At 55.8% G+C, this 21,391-nt stretch overlaps 2 protein-coding genes across 6 annotated transcripts in view; one reads left to right on the top strand and one right to left on the bottom strand.

The window, feature by feature from the left end:
- Positions 1-5,642: 5,642 nt before the first annotated feature.
- Positions 5,643-11,328, top strand: SIGLEC11 (sialic acid binding Ig like lectin 11). Of its 2 annotated transcripts, none has more exons than XM_079799338.1 (9): positions 5,643-5,723; positions 5,821-6,204; positions 6,313-6,597; positions 6,737-6,784; positions 7,220-7,477; positions 7,575-7,859; positions 8,055-8,145; positions 8,396-8,507; positions 10,346-11,328. In XM_079799338.1, the coding sequence occupies exons 1-9, from the start codon at positions 5,675-5,677 to the stop codon at positions 10,559-10,561; spliced, it is 1,728 nt and encodes a 575-aa protein (XP_079655464.1). In that variant the 5' UTR covers positions 5,643-5,674; the 3' UTR covers positions 10,562-11,328. The 2 variants fall into 2 exon arrangements, with proteins under 2 accessions (XP_079655464.1, XP_079655465.1); XM_079799339.1 differs by having other exon boundaries at positions 8,426-8,507.
- Positions 11,329-13,102: 1,774 nt separating this feature from the next.
- Positions 13,103-21,391, bottom strand: part of VRK3 (VRK serine/threonine kinase 3) — a 38,251-nt gene continuing 29,962 nt past the window's right edge. For 2 of the 4 annotated variants that reach the window (XM_079800583.1, XM_079800582.1), the window contains 3 exons: positions 19,969-20,027; positions 16,721-16,869; positions 13,103-13,936 (listed from right to left, as the gene is read on the bottom strand). In XM_079800583.1, the coding sequence (XP_079656709.1) occupies positions 16,721-16,869; positions 19,969-20,027 (208 nt within the window). In that variant the 3' untranslated portion in view covers positions 13,103-13,936. The other 2 variants (XM_079800580.1, XM_079800581.1) reach the window with 2 other exon arrangements.

Below are 21,391 nucleotides of genomic sequence, written 5' to 3' on the forward strand. Positions count from 1 at the left end.
CTCAGTTCACACGGAAGGAAGCTTTGTTAGCTTTGGACGAAGAGCCACTGTGAAGGTGAACAATGCAGCGGCATCGAGTGCATTTGCAATGTTGTGCAACCATCACCTCTCTCTAGTTCCAGGACGTTTCCAAACCCCCCCCCCCCCAACTAAACCCCTGCCCATTAAGCAGTTACTTCCCATCGCTCCTCCCCAATTAGTTGTTGGTTGACGCAATTCCATGAAAGTGGGGCGGGGGGGGGGGGGGGAATGAGTGTGACCCTTGGTCACCCTTGATCCTTTAGCCTTCGGGGGCTGTAGTGGGTTGGTGGCCCCTCAGATGATCTGTCCACAGCCCTAACTCCCAGAATCTGTAAATGTGCCCTATTTGGAAAAAGGCAGATAGGAGCTCTAAGTGGAATGACAAGGGTGCTTATAAGAGAGAAGGAACACAGAGAAGGAGAGGGCCACGTGAAGGAGGCGGCGGAGATTGGAGTGATGCGGCCACAAGCCCAGGGATGCGGCAACCGCCAGGACCGGGGAAGAGGCCAGGAAGGAGCTCCCTAGAGCAAGCATGTGGCCCACCGGCAGCGAGTTTGACATGCTAGCCCTAGACCAGTGGTCGGCAAACTCATTGGTCAACAGAGCCAAATATCCACAGTACAACGATTTTAAATTTCTTTTGAGAGCCAAAATTTTTAAACTTCTAACGCCACTTCTTCAAAATAGACTCGCCCAGGCTGTGGTATTTTGTGGAAGAGCCACACTCAAGGGGCCAAAGAGCCGCATGTGGCTCCACCAAGGTCCTAAAGCAAACATTTCGGGTCTCCGGGCCGGGCTGTCTTACACATCGCCGCCTGGTGGCGCCCGAGCTCCGCCGTGAGCGGGTTCTGCAGGATCCTCTCTGTCCGAGGCCGCGGTTTCCTTCTGGTCCCGCTTCACCCCAGGATCCCGTTTACAGGGACTAGAAGTCCTGACCACGAACTTAGCCCGCGAGCAAAGCGGCAGGAGGACTCCGGCCAAAGGGGTGTGGTCACTCTGGGATCCATTCATCCCTTCTTCATTCGCAGGTTCTTTAAATGCCTCTGTGCATCCAAGGAAGTCCCGCTCTCAGAGCTCACAACCCGGTGGGGAGGGCAGACAGGACCCCAAATCCACGGCCTCTTCAGTACAGAGAGGCCTCCCTGCCCGCCTGGTGTGGGCGGGACAGACGCGGCGGAATCCCTCCTCCAGGCCCCCAGCCCGCTGTGTGACCTGGGGCAGCTGGCTTAGCCTCTCTGTGCCTGTTTCCTCTTCGATAAAATGGGAACAGCAGCACCTAATTCCTAGGGTTGTTCTCAGCATTAAATGAGTTAGTGTTCATAAAGCACTTTGTAGGGCATGGTATGGATCCTGCCTTAGAGCCGCCCCAGGGCTTACATTTAAACTTGGTGGCTTAAAACAACACAGATGTGTTCTGTTACCCTTCCGGAGGGTTCAGGAGTCCAAACTGAGTCTCAGGGTTGGTTCCTCGTAGAGGTCCCGGGAGAATCGTTCCTGCCTTTTCAGTGTCTGGTGATTGTGCCACTGCAATCTCTCTCCTCCAGGGACAGACCCTTCCCTTTCTGTAGTCCCGTCTGCCTCCTTCTTATCAACCTGTGACAGTTAGGGTCCCCCGGGATCCTCTCCACCCCCAGCTCCTTAACGTACATAATCACTGCAAAGCCCTCTGGCCACGCAAGGTAACATAGTACCCGTGATTCGCACGTGGGCATCTTTGCTGGGGGGAGGGGTCATTCCATAGCCTCACATGCACTATCTTCTTGAATCCTCCACCCAAAATCGGGCGTTTTCTTTTTTTAAGTACATGTTTATTATTGATTTCCGAGAGGAAGGGAGGAGAGAGAGAGAGAGAGATAAAACATCAATGATGAGAGAGAATCATTGATCGGCTGGGAATGGAGCCCGCGATCCAGGCCTGTGCCCTGACCAGGAATTGAATTGTGACTTCCTGGTTCATAGGTCACTACACTCAACCACTGAGCCATGTGGGCCTGGCTGGCATTTTCTTTGATTCTGTCTGTGGGAGGAGAGAGAAAGAAACACTCCCAGCCCCATCCCTCACCACATCCTCGTCTCTCCCTGGGCAGTGTCACATCATGATGGCCCTAGAGGTCTGTCCCTGCACTTGGTCGGAACCCCTCCCCCACCCTCCACCCCAGTCCCTCAGCCCCCAGGATCACAGCCAAGACCCGGGCAGGAGTCTGGGGAACTCACCTGCCGCCTCGCCACCTGCAGGCCCAGCTCAGGTACCTGAGCTCCGCAGGTGAATTCACCTTCAGGCCCCAACTCCACCTGGGGCAGCTCCAGGATGCCGGGGTCTGAGGGCTGTGAGGGGCACGGGATTCAGCCCTCCTGGGCCCAGGCCAGCCTGATGGGCGGGGGACACAGATCGGGCGCAGGGAGAGCCCTTCTACCTCGGGAAGAAATCGGCCTCTGCAGAATGAGCCGGAGGCTGAGACAGCCGCCCCTGGTCTCCTACCGGTGGGCGGGCCCCCAGGCCCACTCAGGTTTTCATTATCAAAGCCCAATCCTCCCGCACAGACGCTAATGGCTCCTGCTCCTCCATGTGGTACCCAAGATACCACGGTCCCGCTCAGTATTAGCCCACGAGGCTGATTTCAAATGCCTACCACACGTGCACACAGCACATGGACACGCAGGTACAAAATACACACTCAGTACACACAGGCCGGTTTGGCTCAGTGGATAGAGCGTCGGCCCAAGGACTGAAGGGTCCCAGGTTCCATTCTGGTCAAGGGCATGTACCTAGGTTGCAGGCCCCATCCCAGCCCTGGCCCGGGGGGGAGGCAACCAATCGATGTGTCTCTCTCACGTTGATATTTCTCTCTCTCTCTGTCTCTCTTCCTCTCCCTTCCACTCTCTCTACAAATCAATGGGGAAAATATCTTTGGGTGAGGATTAACAAAAACTAAAAAATGTAGAGTTCAGCCCTAGCCGGTCTGGCTCAGTGGATAGAGTGTTGGCCTGAGGACTGAAGGGTCCCTGGTTCGATTCCGGTCAAGGGCATATGCCTGGGTTTCCGGCTCGATCCCCAGGAGGGGGCGTGCAGGAGGCAGCCGATCAATGATTCTCTCTCATCATTGATGTTTCTATCTCTCCCTCTCCCTTCCTCTCTGAAATCAATAAAAAATGTACAGTTCAAGGAAAGGAACACAAGAGCAAATAAACACAGCAAATGATGCCTTAAAAGGAAATTAAAAATAAATAAATAAATAAATTAAATTAAAAAAATTAAAAATAAATAAAAAAGGAAATTAAAGCTCAAAAAGGGAAAATTAAAACAAAACAATACACACTCAGAGCCCTGGTCGGTTTTGTTTAGTTGCTAGAGCGTCAGCCTGTGGACTCAAGGGTCCCGTGTGCGATTCCCAGTCAAGTGCACGAACCTCGGTTGCAGGTTCTCCAGCCCCAGTAGGGGCGCATGTGGGAGGCAACCAATTGATATGTCTCTCTCACATCGATGTTTCTCTCTCTCTCTCCCCCTCCTCCCTCCCTTCTTACTCTGGAAATTAATGGAAAAATATCCTCGGGTGAGGATTAAAAAAATACCCACCCAGACACACAGACATACACACCTGCAGGCAGAGGCACAGGTACAAAGACACACACACACACACACACATGCACACCTGGTTTTCAGGCCAAGGAGACCCAGAGGCAGTGGTGCCTCCTGCAGAAGAGAAAGGGTAGGGTTTCTCTCTTCCGCTGGACACTTCTTGACTTTGGGTGACTCCATGTCTGCCAGTGTGACCTCCCACCTCCATCCTTTCTGGCCCTCTATTGGAAAAACAGTGACTAGATTACTTGCTTTGAGAGAAGGGCTGTCTTAGGAGCCTGTTTGGCAATTCTTCAGAAATTGAAAAACTGACTCAAAGCAGAGTGTCCGGGTCAAAAACAGGTCCTAGGGTCCCCTCTTTACACAGCCTGCTCCCCGAGGCCCCCTCCTCAGGCTGGGCAGTGGACAATACAGGAGCAAAGGCAAGGGGAGGGACAGGCATGGGGATGCAATGACCTTGGGTGGACAGGCCACGGGTTGGGACTGCTGATGCTGGGTGGTGTCCCTGTGGTACCAGCTGGGACCATTTAGTTAAAAGTAATGTCATTTAGGAAAAAAAACCTCCCGGGGTGAGGATTAACAACAACAAAAAGGAATGTCACCATATGTGTGAGGGGCTAGTGGTTGAGAAATGGGGAACTGGTTACAGATGCAAGGGAACCGATTCTTTTTTTCTGTGCAGTTGCAGGTTTGCACTCACCCCATTTCCTTTTATGTGTTTGTGATCAAATCGGCCATTTGCCTGGTCAGCAACTTTCCGACTCAGACAAGCTCTGGGCCCTTGGGAGCGGACTACTGCAAGAGTCCACCAGGGGGCGCCCCGAGGACGCCGAGCCCTGGTCTGCAGAATCGGCACATGGGCGCTGTTGCCCCCATGGAGGGAAACAGTGGCTTCCTGCACCACAGCCTGAAGAGGGGAACAGAGTGTTCTGGAAGCCCCCAAGACCTACCAGCATGTCAAACTCGCGGCTAGAAGAACTCAGTGAATTAAGAGAAATTATTATACTCATGATTTTTCACAGCCAAAGGATCCAGATTAAATCTGCAAAGAGAAAAGGTGTACTGGGCACAGTCCAGGACAGACCAGGTGCAAGCTTACAGTTGTCTCTCCTGATGGAGTCACATGGGCAGTGCTGAAATTCTCCCAGTGCTATGTCTGAATTGCTCCCCTACCCCAAATTCACATGTTGAACCCCTAACCCCCAATGTGACTATGTTTGGAGACAGGGCCATTAGAGATCATTAAGGTTACAGGAGGTCAGAAGGGTGGGCCCCTGATACACAAGATTAGTGCCCTTATTTGTTTATTTATTTATTTAATCCTCACCCAAGGATATTTTTTTTCCATTTATTTTTAGAGAGAGTGGAAGGGAGGAAGGGAGAGGGAGAGAGAGTTAGAAACATCGATGAGAGAGAAACATCAATCAGCTGCCTCCTGCACACCCCCTAATAGGGATCCAGCCTGTAATCTGGGCTGTGCCCTGACTGGGAAGGGAACTGTGACCACCTGGTTCATAGGTTGACACTCAACCCTGAGTCACGCCGGCCGGGCTGGCCCTGCTTCTCACTGTGGAGCTGGGAGCCCTGTGTGGACTAAAGATTGGGCCCTGAGATAGGCAGGAAGTTGAGTGTCCTTTTGGAGCCTGGGGGGCAATGGCTTTGGGGCCACGCTAGGGTGAGGCCCCTGGGGGCAGAGTTTGGGAGGTCATACTCTCCTCGTGGCCCCCAGCTCCTGCATCGAACAGATGCGTCCCTGGTGAATGAATGAATGAATGAGTGAATGAATGAATGCCTGCTTCCAGCACCTCACTTGGAGCCCTTACCTGTTGCCCCCAAAAGCCCACGCCTGAAATTGTCCTCCCTGAGAATGACCCAGGGTGGTCATGCATTCTCGCTCTGCCTTGTTACTTTCATCCGTGAAAGGAGAAGTCCGAAGAGGGGATCTTCTCGGCCATTTGCATTTCCCGGGGTTCCTCTTCTGGGTGGCCACTGCCCCCTTCTCCAGAAGGTTCCTGTTGGCGCTTCCTTCCAGGACAGACGCCAGACAGCCCAAGGACAGCCCAGCCGGGCCCAGACATGCTGCTGCTGCTGCTGGTGCTGGTGCTGCTGCCCCTGCTGTGGGCAGGTGAGTGGGCCAGGGCGGGTCCCGGGCCAGGCCGGGTCCTGGGCCGGGCAGGGGCCGGGGTGGGGCTGGTGCTGCAGCTGAGCCGCTGTCCCCCCAGGGTCCCCGCAGAAGGGTGCAGAGTACCAGCTGCAGATGCAGGACTCGGTGACGGTGCAGGCGGGCCTGTGCGTGCACGTGCCCTGCAGGGTGTCCTACCCCCGGGAGGGCTGGAACGACTCCACCCCAGCGTACGGCTACTGGTACAAGAAAGGGGATGCTGTCAGAGGAGATGTCCTTGTGGCCACAAACAACAACGAAACCACGAAAATAACAAGGAAGGGGAAACCTCCCTCTCCGTTCTACCTCTCGGGGGACCCGGGGGCCGGCAACTGCTCCCTGAGCATCTCGGGTGCGGGGCCCAGACACAGTGGAAAGTATTACTTCCAACTGGAGAGGGGCCGTGTGAACCAGACCTACAAACTGCTCACCGTGAACGTGACAGGTATGGAGCGGTCCCAGGAATGGGCCACCGGGACGGGCAGCAGTTCAGGGTTGGGGTGCACACACGGGGTCCCCTTTGGGCCTGGCCTCGCCCTCTCTCTCTCTCCAGCGCTGACCCAGACCCCGGACATCCAGGTCAAGAAGCCCCTGGAGGCCGGCCGCTCGGGCCACCTGGCGTGCTCCCTGCCTGGGGCCTGTGCCCGGCTGCGGCCCGGCACCGTCTCCTGGATTGGTGCTGCCTTCAGACCCCGGTTGCTGGGCTCGGCGGCCTCTAAGTCCTCGGATATCGTGCTCATGCCCCGCCCACAGGACCACGGCACCAACCTCACCTGCCGGGTCACCTTCCCCAAGGCTGATGTGAGCAGCGAGAAGACCATCACGCTCAACGTGTCCTGTGAGTCCGGCCAGGACGCCGGGTGGGGACGGGCTGCAGGAAGGACACAGGCGCCGGTCTCCCCACTTCCCATTTCTGTGTGTCTGGGGGTGGGGAGCAGGGGAGGGGACTCTGTTCCTCACTGTGTCCCTCTGTCCAGATGCACCACAGAACCTGGCCATCAGCGTCTCCCGAGGAAGCCACACGGGTAAGGGGGAGGCTTCTCTCTCACATCGAAGTTTCTCTCGCTCTCCCCTCCTCTCTCTCCAAAAATCAATGAAAACAGCTTCGGGCTGGCAGTCTCCACTCAATGGTTGACTGTGGACCTATGAACCAGGAGGTCACGGTTAGATTAGATTCCTGGTCAGGGCACATGCCTGGGTTGAGGGCTCAATTCCCACTAGGGGGCGTGCAGGAGGCAGCCCACCAATGATTCTCTCTCATCATTGCTGATTCCGTCTCTCCCCCTCTCCCTTCCTCTCCCTTCCTCTCTGAAACCAATAAAAGTGTATTTACACACACACACACACACACACACACACACACACACACTCGGGTGAGGATTTAAAAAAAAAGGAAGGAGAGAGAACTAGGAAGAAGACTTCTGATCCGCAGGCCTGGGCTGGGCCCTGTCTCTCTCCAGAGCTGGAACACGTGGGGAACGGCTCGGCTCTCCCTGTCCGGGAAGGGGACTCGCTCCGCCTGCTCTGTGTCGCCGACAGCAACCCTCCCGCCACGCTGAGCTGGGCCCAGGGCAGCCGGCCCCTGAGCCCCTCACAGGCCCGCGAGCCTGGGGTCCTGGAGCTGCCCCGGGTGGAGGCGGGGCACGAAGGCGAATTCACCTGCCGAGCTCAGCACCCGCGGGGCTCCCTGCGCGCCTCCCTGCGTCTCCGTGTGCAGAGTGAGTGTGTGTGTTTGCAGGGGGGGGGGGCGGGGGGGGGCGCACGGGGTCCTGGGAGGGCAGAGGCACCGCTGACCCTGCTCCTCGCTCCCCACAGACCCCCCGCAGCTGCTGGGACCCTCCTGCTCCTGGGAGGACCAGGGTCTGCGCTGCAGCTGCTCCTCCAGGGCCCAGCCGGCCCCCTCCCTGCGCTGGCGGCTGGGGGCGGGGCTGCTGGAGGGGAACCATGGCAACGCCTCCCACGCGGTCACCTCCAGCTCAGCGGGGCCCTGGACCAACAGCTCCCTGAGCCTCCCCGCGGGGCTCAGCCCGGACCTCAGACTCAGCTGCGAGGCCCGGAATGTGCACGGGGCCCAGAGCGCCTCGGTCCTGCTGCTGCCAGGTCAGGGCCTGCTGGGGGCAGAGGCCACGGAGAAGGGAGTGGGTCAGAGAGAGGGTGGAGCTGGGGGAGGGGGGCTGAGTCAGGAAAGAAAGGGGTGAAAGGGAAAAAGAGGTGGGGGGTGGGGGGCAGAGTCCAGTAAGGGCACAGAGTCCTGGGGCTTGGAGGGGAGTCACCCCGAACCCCATTTGTCCGCAGGGAAGCCCGCGCTTAGGGAAGCCTTCGTCCTGGGGGCTGTCGCGGGAGCTGGTGTCGTTGGGCTGCTCAGCCTCTGCCTCATCGTCTTCATGTGAGTGTGGTCCCCGGAGAGAGTGCAGGGTGGGCAGGAGCCTGGGCCTGGAACCCCGCACAGCCGCCTGGGGGAATCTGGGTGCTGCAGGGGTTGTGAGAACAGGGCCATCCCCACCCAGCCACCCAGAAGGGAGCTGCTCTCATCGTGAAAGTCAGAGTGCAGGCCCGTCCCTGCGTCCTGCGTGGTCAGCCCTTCTGGCCTCTTTGGCGGGGGATGGTGGTCACACTCTGAGCGCTGTGCCCCGCAGGCTGCTCAGGGGTCCCCGCCTCCCCTTCAGAGTGAAGACCTGCAGAAGGGACGCACCTCGGGCTGCAGCTGGTGAGAAGGATGCCCCCTCCACGCGGGGTCCCGGCTCCTTGGTGAGTCATGGACCCCCCCCCCCAATCTCCCCAGGACGCCATGGCTACATCCATCCCGATGACTTAAGATGATCATCGAGCCCCAAGCAGGCCTTTCCCCTTGGGTCCCCATCAATCCAGGCACCCAGACCTGAGGCCGGGAGTCACCGTCCCCTCCGCTCCGGTCTTACTGAGTGTGTTCAGGTCCAGCGGGGCCCTCCCTGCCCCACCTCCCACTTCCTCTTTCTCCTCCCCAATACAGGACGCCAGAAGGATCGCCCCCCAAATAATTGTCTACTACAAGGTTAGGGGACCCGAGACACTCTCATGTTCATAACTCCCCAAAGGACTCCGACTCGGAGAAGTTGTTATGCTCGTGGCCATAGTTCATTACAGCAGGCGGATGGGGACAGAACCAGCCACGGGAAGAGGCGCAGGGGCGGGGCCAGGAGGGACAGGCGTGGGCTTCCGCGGTCTCGCAGCGGAGTCACGCGGACAGTGCCTACTTCTCCCAGCAATGACGTATTCCCCACCGGGGAAGCTCCCGAGCCTGATGTCCAGGTCTAAGTGGGGGACGGTCACGTAGCTGAACTCAGTCTCCATCCCCGCAGAGGTCAAGCTGATGCCACGTGGCCCGAGGCCGCCATCAATCACAGAACTGCCTGGTGTGGCCCACGGTCCCCGTGAACAGGCAGGACATCCCAAGGCTTAGAGGTTCCCTCCCAGGCGCTGGGGGCACAGGGTCTTTGGGCCGCGTTCACCCTTTACTGTACAATATCCTTTGTAGGGTTCATAACGTCATTCACAAATGCGTTTGCTTGAACCCCTGAAATGCTGAGCGCCCCCGAGGGCAGGGCAGTCTGGGTGGGAGCAAATTCCTGTCCTTCTCATTGCACCGCCCCATTCCTGTGCATCCTGTTACAACGTGCAGTTAGAGAGTAACATGACCGACTACTACCTGCAGGTCAGGGGTGGTGTCTGCTCTGTTCCCCAGTGACTATCCAGGGCCTGGCACAGGGGCGCTGTCCCCTAAGGCAGTAGGCACTGAAGCCAGAGAGACTCGGGCATGAATCCTGGCCCTCCCAACAACTACATGTGTGATTTTGGGATAGTTAGCCTCAGTTTCTCCACCTGACAAATAGGATAGAGTTAGCGTCGCCCTAGTGCAGTGGTTGGCAAACTCATTAGTCAACAGAGCCAAATATCAACAGTATAACGATTGAAATTTCTTTTGAGAGCCGAAAACCGACTTCTGCGCATGGGCCACAAAATTTCTTTCTTTTTTTTTTTTTAAATATATTTTTATTGACTTTTCACAGAGAGGAAGGGAGAGGGATAGAGAGTTAGAAACATTGATGAGAGAGAAACATCAATCAGCTGCCTCCTGCACACCCCCTACTGGGGATGAGCCCGCAACCAAGGTACATGCCCTTGACTGGAATCGAACCCGGGACCTTTCAGTCCGCAGGCCGACGCTCTATCCACTGAGCCAAACTGGTTTCGGCTGGGCCACGAAATTTCAATCACACTGTACGTTTCAATCGCACAGATATTTTGTGGAAGAGCCACACTCAAGGGGCCAAAGAGCGGCATGTGGCTCACGAGCCGCAGTTTGCCGACCACTGCCCTAGTGGACTCTTGTGAGGAATCTGGGAGGCTGGCGATCCATTACCAAGGGCCAGGCACCACTTCTCTAAAAGATCTGCTGACTGACTCACTGAATGGGGGCTCCACCAATGTCTGTGGGGTGAACAGACGAAAGACTAATTTGCTCCGTTTCCAGGTTTGCTTGTGGGCCCTCCTGGCTGACTCCCAGCCCCCATTATCCTAATCTGACCGCCTCTCCCCCCTCCACTCAGGTTTACCAGCGTGGGTGCCTGCCAGGGCAGTCTGGGTTGGAGCAAATTGGACGCCGCTCGCCCCCAGCTGCGTCCCCCACTGCCGCCGCCCCCACCCCGGGGGAAGAGCTGGAGCTCTATTACGCCACCCTCAGCTTCCAGGGTCGGAGGCTGGGGGAACCTCCCGACCAGGAGGCCACCAGCACCGAGTATGCAGAGATCAAGATCCGCACATAACGGCCCCCCAGCTCCGGCGACCTCTGGCTGGAGGGCCCAGGGCCGCTCTGGGAGGGGGGACATCAGGGACAATTCCCAAGAATTAGCTGATGACATGGGTGTCCCACTGGTGCCGTGATGGGCAGAACTGGCCTCAAATTTCAGCCGGCCTCCAACTACGAGCATGAGTCTGAGCAAGTCACTCTACTTCTCAGTATCCCCTCTGAAACACAGACACAGTAACCCTAACTGGACCCTGGCCGATGTGGCTCAGTGGTTGAGCGTCCACCTATGAACCAGGAGGTCACGGTTCGATTCCCCCGTCAGGGCACATGCCAGCGGTTGTGAGGTCCATCCCCAGTATGGGGTGTGCAGGAGGCAGCCGATCTATGATTCTCTCTCATCATTGATGTTTCTCTCTCTCCCTTGCTCACTGAAATCAATGAAAATATATATTTTTAAAAAACACCTAACTTGAGTGTTTGTTGTGGGGCGTTGAGGCGATAATTAGGTAAAGCTGCAGGCAGGCGCGCGAGCATGCGCAGAGCACCTCGCCAAGGCCACACCTCTTCCCCGGGAAGCCAGCCCGGGAAGAAGGGTGGGGCCACTCCGCGGGGTTGTTCCAGCTCCAGGGCACCCTGAAGGCCTGGATGAGGCTGGCATTGGGCTGCACTGCAGCTCCATTCTCCCCTCCCCTCCCCAGGGACCGTCCCTGGGGCACCGCCTCTGCATACGGGCCTCCTGGAAGCCCAATTTGCATAGTTCACCATAGGAACTCATCCGCTGGTTGTCTGGACTGAATGGCAGGTCATCTCACTGCACACCTCTTCCTTTAATTACATGTCCCTTAGGCTTTGGTTCTCCTTAATGGTTTCTTTTTGCAGAATCCTACCTAATAATAGACAAATATGCAAATTGACCATACCTCCGACACACCCACAAGCCACGCCCACCATCCAATCAGAGCGAGCATACAAATTAACCCAAACCAAGATGGCTACAGCCACAGAGAGCAAGGTTTCCTAGGTAACAGAGGAAGCCAAGCTTTCCACCTGCCCTTGCCAGGCCTAAGCCTCCACTCAAGCTACAAAGTTTCAATTATAGAAGGTAAACAAATTCAAACAAATGGCGGCAGAATGGAGCTTGAGAGAGCAGGCCAGGGTTGCCAACGGCAACAGGGGAAGCAAAGCTTTCCGCACACCCTGGCCGGGCCCACCTGCTTAAGGCAACAAAGTTTCAATTATAACCCCAACAGAAATGGCTGCCGACCTCGGAGGGAGCCCCAGGCTTGGCTCCGCTCCAGGCTACACAGTTTCAATTGTAGAAGGAAAATAAATTCCAGATACCAGGGCCTCTGCTTGGGTTGCCAGGGGGCGTGGCCAGCCTGCAAACCACCACAGGCCCCTCGCTCAGGCCGCCCCATGCCCCAAGGGAACCCCCACCTGATCCGGGACACCCTTCAGGGCAAACCAGCTGGCCCCCACCCCTGTACCAGGCCTCTATCCTATCTAATAAAAGAGTAATATACAGATTGATCATCACTGCAACACACAATATAGCTGCCCGCATGTGGTCAAAGATCCTGCCCCCATGTGGACACAATATGGCCACCACAAGATGGCCAGCAGGAGAGGGCAGTTGGGAGGCACCCAGCCTGCAAGGGAGGGCAGTTGGAGGTGATCAACCCTGCAGGAGAGGGCAGTTAGGGGTGACCAGGCCGGCAGAGAAGGGAAGTTGGGGGCAAACAGGCTGGCAGCAGAGTGGTTAGGGGGTGATCAGGCTGGCAGGCAGAAGCGGTTAGGGGCAATCAGGAAGGCAGGCAGGCAAGCAGTTGGGAGCCAGCAGTCCTGGATTGTGAGAGGGATCCCATATTGGAGAGGGTACAGGCTGGGCTGAGGGACAACCCCCCTCCGTGCACGAATTTCGTGCACCGGGCCTCTAGTTTGCTTATAAGATTCCTTGCTGTCACAGCCTGTGTTCCATTTACTTGGTAATTATTTTTCACAGTGCTCACATCTGACTGATCTTGTTCTCTTTCCCACTGATTGTCCACTTCGTTTTCCCCATGGTTTCCATTAAAGAGAAAACATGCTCAACATGGGCACGATGCGCCAACACAGTGAAAGGCATTGGCATGAAGTTAACAACTCTGTGCGGAAAACTGCTCTTCAGATTCCGTGTGTTGTGATTCCATCTTTCACGCACAATTTGCTTTGCCTGCATCAGGACTACGGAACCTCTCTCTCTCTAATATGTTTTTATAGATTTCAGAGAGGAAGGGAGAGGAAGAGAGAGATAGAAACATCAATGATGAGAGAGAATCATTGATCGGCTGCCTCCTGCACGCCCCCCACTGGGAATCAAGCCAGCAACCGAGGGATGTGTCCTGACTGGAATCGAACCGTGACCTCTTGGTTCATGGATTGACGCTCAACCACTGAGCCACACAGGCTGGGCTTCTCTCTTTCTCTTTACCAAACCCAAAGTCAAATAGATTTTTCTTCTATCTTTTCTTCTAGAAGTTTTATAGTTTTGCATTTGAGTTAATTTTTATGGAAGGTATAGGTCTGTGTCTGAGTCCATTAAGTACATTTAAAAATATTTTTATTGATTGATTTTAGAGAGTGAGATTTGTTGTTCCACTTATTTATGCATTCATTGGTCGATTCCTGTATGTGCCCAGACCAGGGATTAAAACCGAAACCTTGGCGTATCAGGATGACACTCTAACCAACTGAACCACCCGGCCAGGGCCATTGTGCATTTTCAACTTCCAATGGGTTCACTGGGATGTGGCTCCATTGTAAGGTGAGGAGCATCTGTATATGGATGGATGGATGGATGGATGGATGGATGGATGGAAGGAAGGAAGGAAGGAAGGAAGGAAGAAAGGATGGAGGGGTGGCTCCATGAAGTTTGGACAGATGAATGAAAGGATAGATGATGGATGAAAGGTTGAAGGGATGGGTGAATGGGGAGAAAAAGGGAGCTAAACTTTCCCAAAAGGAACATCTTTTGCGGCCACTCGACTCTCCAAGCTCCCGTGAAACAATTTATTACCAAAGCACAGTGGTTCCAATGTAGGAAGGGTCCCGCTGAGGGGCCGGCTCAACCCCGCCCCCTAGTTGAGGGTCTTCTCTGTTCACCACCCCAGCGGCTGCGGAGATGGCGGCTGTGAGGAAGGGACGGTGAAGGAGGTCATTCACGTCACCTGCAGCCTAACTGCCGAGTTCCCTGGGTTCCCCGCCAATCTGGCCGGACAGCAGCGCCGCCTACAGGAGCGGCAGGAAGGCACGTCGGAGGGGTCTTTCTAGAAGCTTATCTACAGCAGGCCTGGATTTCATGGTTCTTCTACCCATTTTTTTTTTTCCTGTTTCACCCTGGGCGTTGAAAGTCCTGGAAGACATGGAAATGGCAGTGAGTGTCTCCTGCATTCAGGGCCGCCCTGGGCCTGGGGAGGCCACCGCGAACTAGGGGAAGGAGCGCCTCGGCGGGGCTCACCGCTGGGAGGAGGGGGCGGGGCCACGACAGATAAACAACACTTCCCTCCAGAGCGCCGGGCGCTGCGATCAGAGAGGAGGTGGGGAGGCACCTCAAGGAGGGGCAAACGGGGGTGGGGGCCCCAGGATCTGAGAAAAACTGAAGGGGAAAAGCATTCCAGACCATGAGTGCAGAGGCCCTGGGGTCGGATCAAGCTCGGCCCCGGCTAGAATCTGAGGGGAGGCCGGTGTGGCTGGCGGAGTGGCCCGGAGGAGGGGGTGTCGGGCACGCAGGCCAAGGCAAGGAGCCGCCACAAGCAGAGAGTTGTTATGCTCGTGGTGATAGCTCATTTCAGCGGGCGGATGGGGAGAGGCGCATCCGCTACTCCCAGGTCACCCGGCTCCTTAACGAGCATCTCGGCACTACGCTTCTAACCAAGGGACAAACCCGCTGCTGCGTGAGGGGCGCCCAGTCGGTGGATCTGAGACTCTGAAACTGATGGTCCTGGAAGGGCTGTTGGCTGTGAGTTTTAAAATCTCCCTCGTACTGGGCAGGAGGAGGCATGGATGACCGGCCAGCACCGGCGGGAAGACTGGAGTCATCAATATGCGTGGAGTCTCCGTGCGCCAGGCCAGCCACAGATGCCAGAGAAAGACACGGCCCGTGGGCGACTGTGACAGAGACCCACAGTTCACCACCCTGGGGGGAGGGTACCCCTGGGAGAAGGCGGAGGCAGAAACCTGGAAGAAATGGTTGTTGGGACGCCTGAAGGAGGAAGGAGTTGGGGAAAGACCGGAACAGCTGGGGGCAGAAGAGCCACTTGACAAGCTGGGGAGACTGGCGGGGGGGGGGGGGGGGGGGGGGGCGGGAACCAAGCTGGTGGGAAGCCACGCCTTCACTTTTGGAGAGCGTCTGTCGTTAGTGAAAGAAGAAACAGAGGGCCGGAGACCACGGGATACCAGGACACAGGCTTTATTGAAGAGAAGACCCTGCCGGCTCCCTTCCAGAGGGAAAGAGAGAGGGCGTGCCGGGGTGGAAGCGCCTTTTGAGGGGAGGAAAGGAGGGAACGGGGCTTAGGGCACTGAGCACACACTGATTGGTGGTTTCACGTAAGGCACATGATTAGGGACCTAGGGACTTAGGAATGGAGAGGGGGGGCGGCTTAGGGTATTTGGCAGGTGCTGATTGGTGGTTCAATGTACAGTCCATATAAGGTGTTCAGGAATGTTCGGGCTGCAGGTGGAGTTTACGTCATACTCCGTCCATCAGTTGGGGGAAGGGAGGATCTGTCAGTTAGGGCCGAGAGCTTGTGACCCTGCGGAAAAAACCAAACGCACACACTCTCGGAGTGCTCTGTGACCAGGCCCCTGCGGAGAGCTTTAGGCTGTGGGGTCTCGGTGTGCGTGTTGGGCCTGGTATGTGGGTGACGGGGCAGGCGTGAAGCAGCAGTGGAACCAGCGTGCCAGCAGCAGGAGGGCTGCGGCGGAAGGAGACATGCCGCCCGGAAGGACGCACTTGGCTTGGCTCCCTGAGCCCCAGCACGGACGGGTGGTGGGGCCGGCCTGCGCGCTGCGGGATGCTGAGCAGCACCCCAGCCTCCACCCACCAGATGCCAGGAGCACCCTCTCCCCAGCGGTGACAACTAAGAATGTCTGCAGAGCCTGGACAGCGTGGCTCAGTGGTTGAGCGCTGACCTATGAACCAGGAGGTCACTGGATCGATTCCAATCAGGGCACATGCCCAGGCTGCAGGCTCCATCCACAGTAGGGGGTGTACAGGAGGCAGCTGATCAAAGATTCTCTCTCATCAGTGATGTTTCTATCTCTCCCCCTCCCTCTCCCTTTCTCTCTAAAATGTATAAAAACGTATTTTAAAAAGTTAAAAAACTGTCTGTAGCCAGTGACAAACGGCCCACTTGCCCTCGCCCAGTTGGAGAGCCTGAGTGGAGGCACAGTCAGCCCCGAGGGGAGAGGACCTGGGAGGCCCCTCCACGGGAGCCCCGCGGCCTTGTCCAACTGTCCAGCGAGTCTGGCTCAGCTTTGACCTCCCCCAAGTTCCGGGCACTCTCACACAGCACAAAGGGGGGTAGACAGGTACAGACAGGGCGATGCAATCGTCACGGACACAGGTGCACGCCAGCGTGTGTGCGGCAACAAAAGCCCAGGAGGCCGAGCAGAGGCGGCCCCTGGCTATGGAGAGCACCCTGCGTCCACACAGCAGAACGCGGCGCTGCCAGGAGCCAGGACGTTCCCGCCTGCAGGAGGGGCTGTTAGACAAGCCGAGGGGCGCACAGAGCAGGGCACAGAGCCAGCGAGGTTCTGTGTGGGGGGACAAGGGAGCCGACCCAAAGGAAGCAGGGACCACAGGGGGTGGGAGGGACAGAGGGAGGAAAGGGGATGGACAGACAGACAGAGACAGAACGATCTTGATGCTACTTTCTAGGCTCTGAATCCAGTGCGCTTAAGGCTTCCCTTGGAATTTTCTAGTTACAGGAGCCGATCAGTCCCCCTCTTTCTAAAGGGTGGGGTTTCGTTACTTGTGATTGGCGGCGGCGGGGGGGGGGGGGGTGCGGGGTTTGGAAAGTTCAAGCATCTTGTGGAGAAATGCAGCACCTAACTGGGAAGGTGGCCCTGGGGCTCAGGGCTGGGGTGGGGCTGGGGTGGGGGTGAAGGCTCATAGGCTCTTCCCACCGGAACCCACCTATGGCGCCACCCGGAGGTCGATGGGGTCATAGGCCGACACCTGCAGATCCTGTAGCAGGTCCTGCAGGCCGTTCCTCAGCGAGTCGTAGGGTGGCTTCTCCTCGTACTTGAGGGCCAGCACCACCTTCAGGTACTCCTGCAGCGTCTCTGTGGTCAAGACACCCCCCAGGGAGAGGCTGAGAGGGGCCGACCCGGAGCGGGGAGCTGTGCCCAGAGGTCGGCCATGGTGCCCGCCCCCCTCCACCTCCCCTCCTGCTCAGGGTGGCTGCCTCTGTGCCTGGCACTGCCACAGGCACTTGGAAGCCCCCGCCACCTTTTTGGAAAACAGCAGACGTGTGCAACAGGAAAACAGTATCGTGAACACCGCGATCCCATCACCGGGTCTCAACACTGTCAACTCACAGCCAACCTGTTTCATCTGAGCCCTACCCCTGCCCGCCCGCACGGCTCCCACGCAGATCTCAGCTACTGAGGTCCTTTCGCCTGCCAACACTGAGCGTGTCCGTAACAGCAAACGGCTGCCGTCAGTCCAGAGAGCAAACGCTTCTGGCCTTGCGCACCCCCGGGGTCTGTGTCTGCAAGGCCTCAGCTCAGCTGCTCTCGCACAAAAGCAGCCACGGGCGGCAGACAGGTCAGCGAAGGGGCGTGGCCCGCCCAGGCTTCCCCTAGGGATGCTGCAGCTTGAATTTCAGGTGAGGTTCACAGTCCTCTTTTGATCCCCCGCCCCCCTGCCATTTCTAAATGTAGAACAATTCTTACATTTAGAACAATTCTTACATTGTTACAGTTCACTGGCTTTACAGACGCAGGTCCCGGGACATGGTTTAAATGATAAAGGCTCCCCCCCCCACTAAATAAGCACAATACCATTATTGCTCTTTTAAAAAGTGCTGATTATGACACCAAAACAACAGTCGCGACAGTCCCCACCCGGGGAGCGCCTACTGCAGGCCTGCGGTCTGGAGGAAAAGGCTCGTGTGCCTAGGGCCGAGGCCTCTGTATTGCGTTCTCTGGGCAGCCCCGGAGGCGGGGCTGTCACTGGCCCCTTTCTACACTAGCTGCGGCTCAGAGAGGCCCACCTTCCCACTGCAGCCCACGGGCTGGCTCCAGCAGGCCTGCCTGACTGTGGAGCTAGAGCAGGGGCTCCTTTAAGGAGCGAGAACAAGGGCTGGAGGGGAGAGTGACCTGAGCAGCAGAGCCATCATTTGAACCCAAGGGTGTCAGGCAATTAAAAAGGGAGCCCTGCCGAAACCGGTTTGGCTCAGTGGATAGAGCCTGTGGACTCAAGGGTCCCGGGTTCGATTCCGGTCAAGGGCATGTACCTTGGTTTCGGGCACATCCCCAGTAGGAGGTGTGCAGGAGGCAGCTGATCGATGTTTCTCTCTCATCGATGTTTCTAGCTCTCTATCCTTCTCTCTTCCTCTCTGTAAAAAATCAATAAAATATATATATAAAAAAATAAATAAAAAGGGAGCCCTGCCCTAGCAGGTCTGGCTCAGTGGATAGAGCAGGGGTCCTCAAACTTTTTAAACGGGGGGCCAGTTCACTGTCCCTCAGACCGTTGGAGGGCCGGACTATAGTTAAAAAAAAACTATGAACAAATTCCTATGCACACTGCACATATCTTATTTTGAAGTAAAAAAAAAAACGGCAAAAACACCCGCATGTGGCCCGCGGGCTGTAGTTTGAGGACGCCTGGGATAGAGCATTGGCCCAAGGACTGAAGGGTCTTGGGTTTGATTCTGGTGAAGGGCATGTACCCTGGTTGCAGGCTCGATCACCGGCCCTGGTTGGGGCGTGCAAAAGGCAACCCATAGATGTGTCTCTCTCACATCGATGTTTCCCTTCTCTCTCTGTCTCTCCCCCTCTTTCTAAGAATCAATGGAAAAATATCCTCGGGTGAAGGTTAACAACAGCAGCAACAACAAAGGGAGCCCTGCCCTGGCCAGGCAGAGTGTGACTGCAGTCCACCAAGGCTGTGGGTTCCATCTATGGTCAGGGCACATGCAAGAATCAACCAATGAATGCATAAATACATGGGACCATAAATCCATGTCTGTCTCTCTCAAATCAATAAAAAAGTGAGCCCTTATAGACCTGGAGGATCCGTGTCTGTCTCATTCTGTCTCCTGTTTATTATTATTATTTTTTTAATATATTTTTATTGATTTCAGAGAGGAAGGGAGAGGGAGAGACAGAAACATCAATGATGAGAGAGAATCATTGATTGGCTACCTCCTTTACACGCCCCCCCACTGGGAATCGAGCCCGCAACCCAGGCATGTGCCCTTGACCGGAATCGAACCTGGGACCCTTCAGTCTGAAGGCCGATGCTCTATCTACTGAGCCAAACAGGCTAGGGCCTGTCTCCTGTTTAGGGAGCTTTTAGAGGTTCTACAGAAATACTACTGGAAAAACAACAACAACCCCAAACACAACAAAACAGCCTAAATCACCAGTGGGAGGGATTGGCTTTCAAAGAGGGTTTATTCCCAGCCGGTGGCTCAATGGTTAGAGTGTCGGCTGCACACCGCAGGGTTGTGGGTTCAATTCCTGGTCAAGGGCACATACCTTGGGCTGCAGGTTCCAACCCTGGCCGTAGTCAGGAGGCAACCATTGGATGTGTCTCTCTCACATCGATGTTTCTCTCTCTCTCTCTCCCTTCCTCTCTCTAAAAGCAATAAAAACATATCTTTTTAAAAATGCTGACTTGCCCTAGCCAGTTTGGCTCAGTGGATAGAGCACTGGTCTGCGGACTGAAGGGTCCTGGGTTCGATTTCGGTCAAGGGCACATGCCCGGGTTGCAGGCTCAATCTCCAATAGGGGCGTGCAGGAGGAAGCCAATCAGTGATTCTCTCTCCTTATTGATGTTTCTATCTTTCTCTCCCTCTCCCTTCCTCTCTGAAATCGATAAAAATATATTTTAAAAAACTCTACAAATACTGACACAGAAAATCTCCAAGGTAGACTTCTTACATGAAGAAAAAAAAAATCAAGCTGGAGACCAATATATAGAATATGATTTCATTAAAAAAAAAATCACATAGCTGTGTGTGTTGCTATTATTATTATTCAGACACACTTCCGAATTTGGGGAAATATTTTTGTTTTTCTACAATGAGCGTATAGACCCACGCAATTTGAAAGACTTAAGGACAACAAAGGGGTGTTAAAGGGAGGCGACTCTACTTGGATCCAAGCCCCCAGTCCTGTCACAGCCCCGCCCGACCCCCCTTTGGGACATACCTGAGGGCCGAATCCAGTGACTGCACTGTCCCACGAGGGCCACCGGGGTGCTCAGGAACCTGACGGGACAGAGGTACATGCAAAGGTCTTTCGGGGAAGGGAGAGCAGCCTTTTAGACAAAACGCCTCATCGCCATACAGTTGACTCTTGTTATCCGCGGTAGCTGTGGCCCACAGAGTCGCCTCAAACACTGAATGAGCACATTCTGAATCGGCTTTGAGGGGAAGCACAGCATTAGGTTCCCATGAGCCTCTGGTCACAACATTCTCATCAACTGATGGAAGCTGCATCCTCTCGTTTTCGGGGTTTAAACCCACCTCGCTTACTATCACGTGGATTTACGCACATCGAGCTCACTGTGCCTGAAGGAAGCTCATCTAACTCACACACGTGCTTCCTCTGCGAAGCACACCCCAGCCTCCTTGCACTGAGAAGCACAAGAAGGTGAGACATGTGTCATCAAACAAGCCTCGTTAGGACGATGCTGTACGTGTGAGCGTTGAGCCTGAAGGGCGGGGCGGAGCGGAGCGGCACTGCGTTCCACCTCAGCAGGGATCACGGCTGGCAGGCGACTCCTCGTTTTCTCCACTCTGAGCCCTGGCCGGTGTGGCGTGGCTGGTTGGGCATTGCCCCGGAAACCAAAAGGTTGCCGGCTGGCTCCTCTCCAGGGCACATACCCAGGTTGTGGGTGTGATCCCTGGTTGGGGTGCAAGCAGGAGGCAGCCAATTGGTTTCTCTCTCACATTGATGTTTCTCTCTCCCCCTCCCTTCCTCTCTCTCTAAAAATCATTAAAAATTTATTTTAAAAAATCTTTTTCCTCCACACTGCGAGTGTCTGAGAACGACCACGAAAACACTGCAAAGTTTGATTTTGGAGTTACAAATACATGTTAGAGAACATGCAAATTCACAAATATGAAATCTGTGAGTAACAAAGACTATCTACTCACACACAAACATTTGTACACACATACATATATAAACACACACCCCACCCCTCGGACCACTCGGGAAAAACGGAAACTCTCCCACGTCCTGTGCTCCATGCACTGTACCTTCACGGGCCTGGACCACTGGCTGGCTCCCAGGTGTGCACCCGGCCACTGGGCACTGCCCTTCCTTCCCTCACGGCCCAGAAGTCCCCAAGCCCCCTCTGTGCATGGCTCTGGGCCCAGCTCAGGCCTCCTCCTCTCCCTGGACCTCCGCCTCCTCCCCAGCCTCCTGTGCATGGCCCCAGAGTCTTTCTACACCCAGGGCCGCCCCTGCCCCTCCCTGCTCACAGCCCTCCTGGGCTCCCCAGGAAAGCCCCTGGCACGCATGCCCGCTCCTCTGGCCTTGTCTCTCTGCCTGCCTCCTTCCATCTCATGCTCCAGCTGTATACATCTGTGAATGCATAATAATCTGGCCACTCAGTGTGTGTATG

This window comes from Cnephaeus nilssonii (assembly GCF_951640355.1).
Source record: "Cnephaeus nilssonii genome assembly, chromosome: 20".
Classification (NCBI taxonomy): domain Eukaryota; kingdom Metazoa; phylum Chordata; class Mammalia; order Chiroptera; family Vespertilionidae; genus Cnephaeus; species Cnephaeus nilssonii.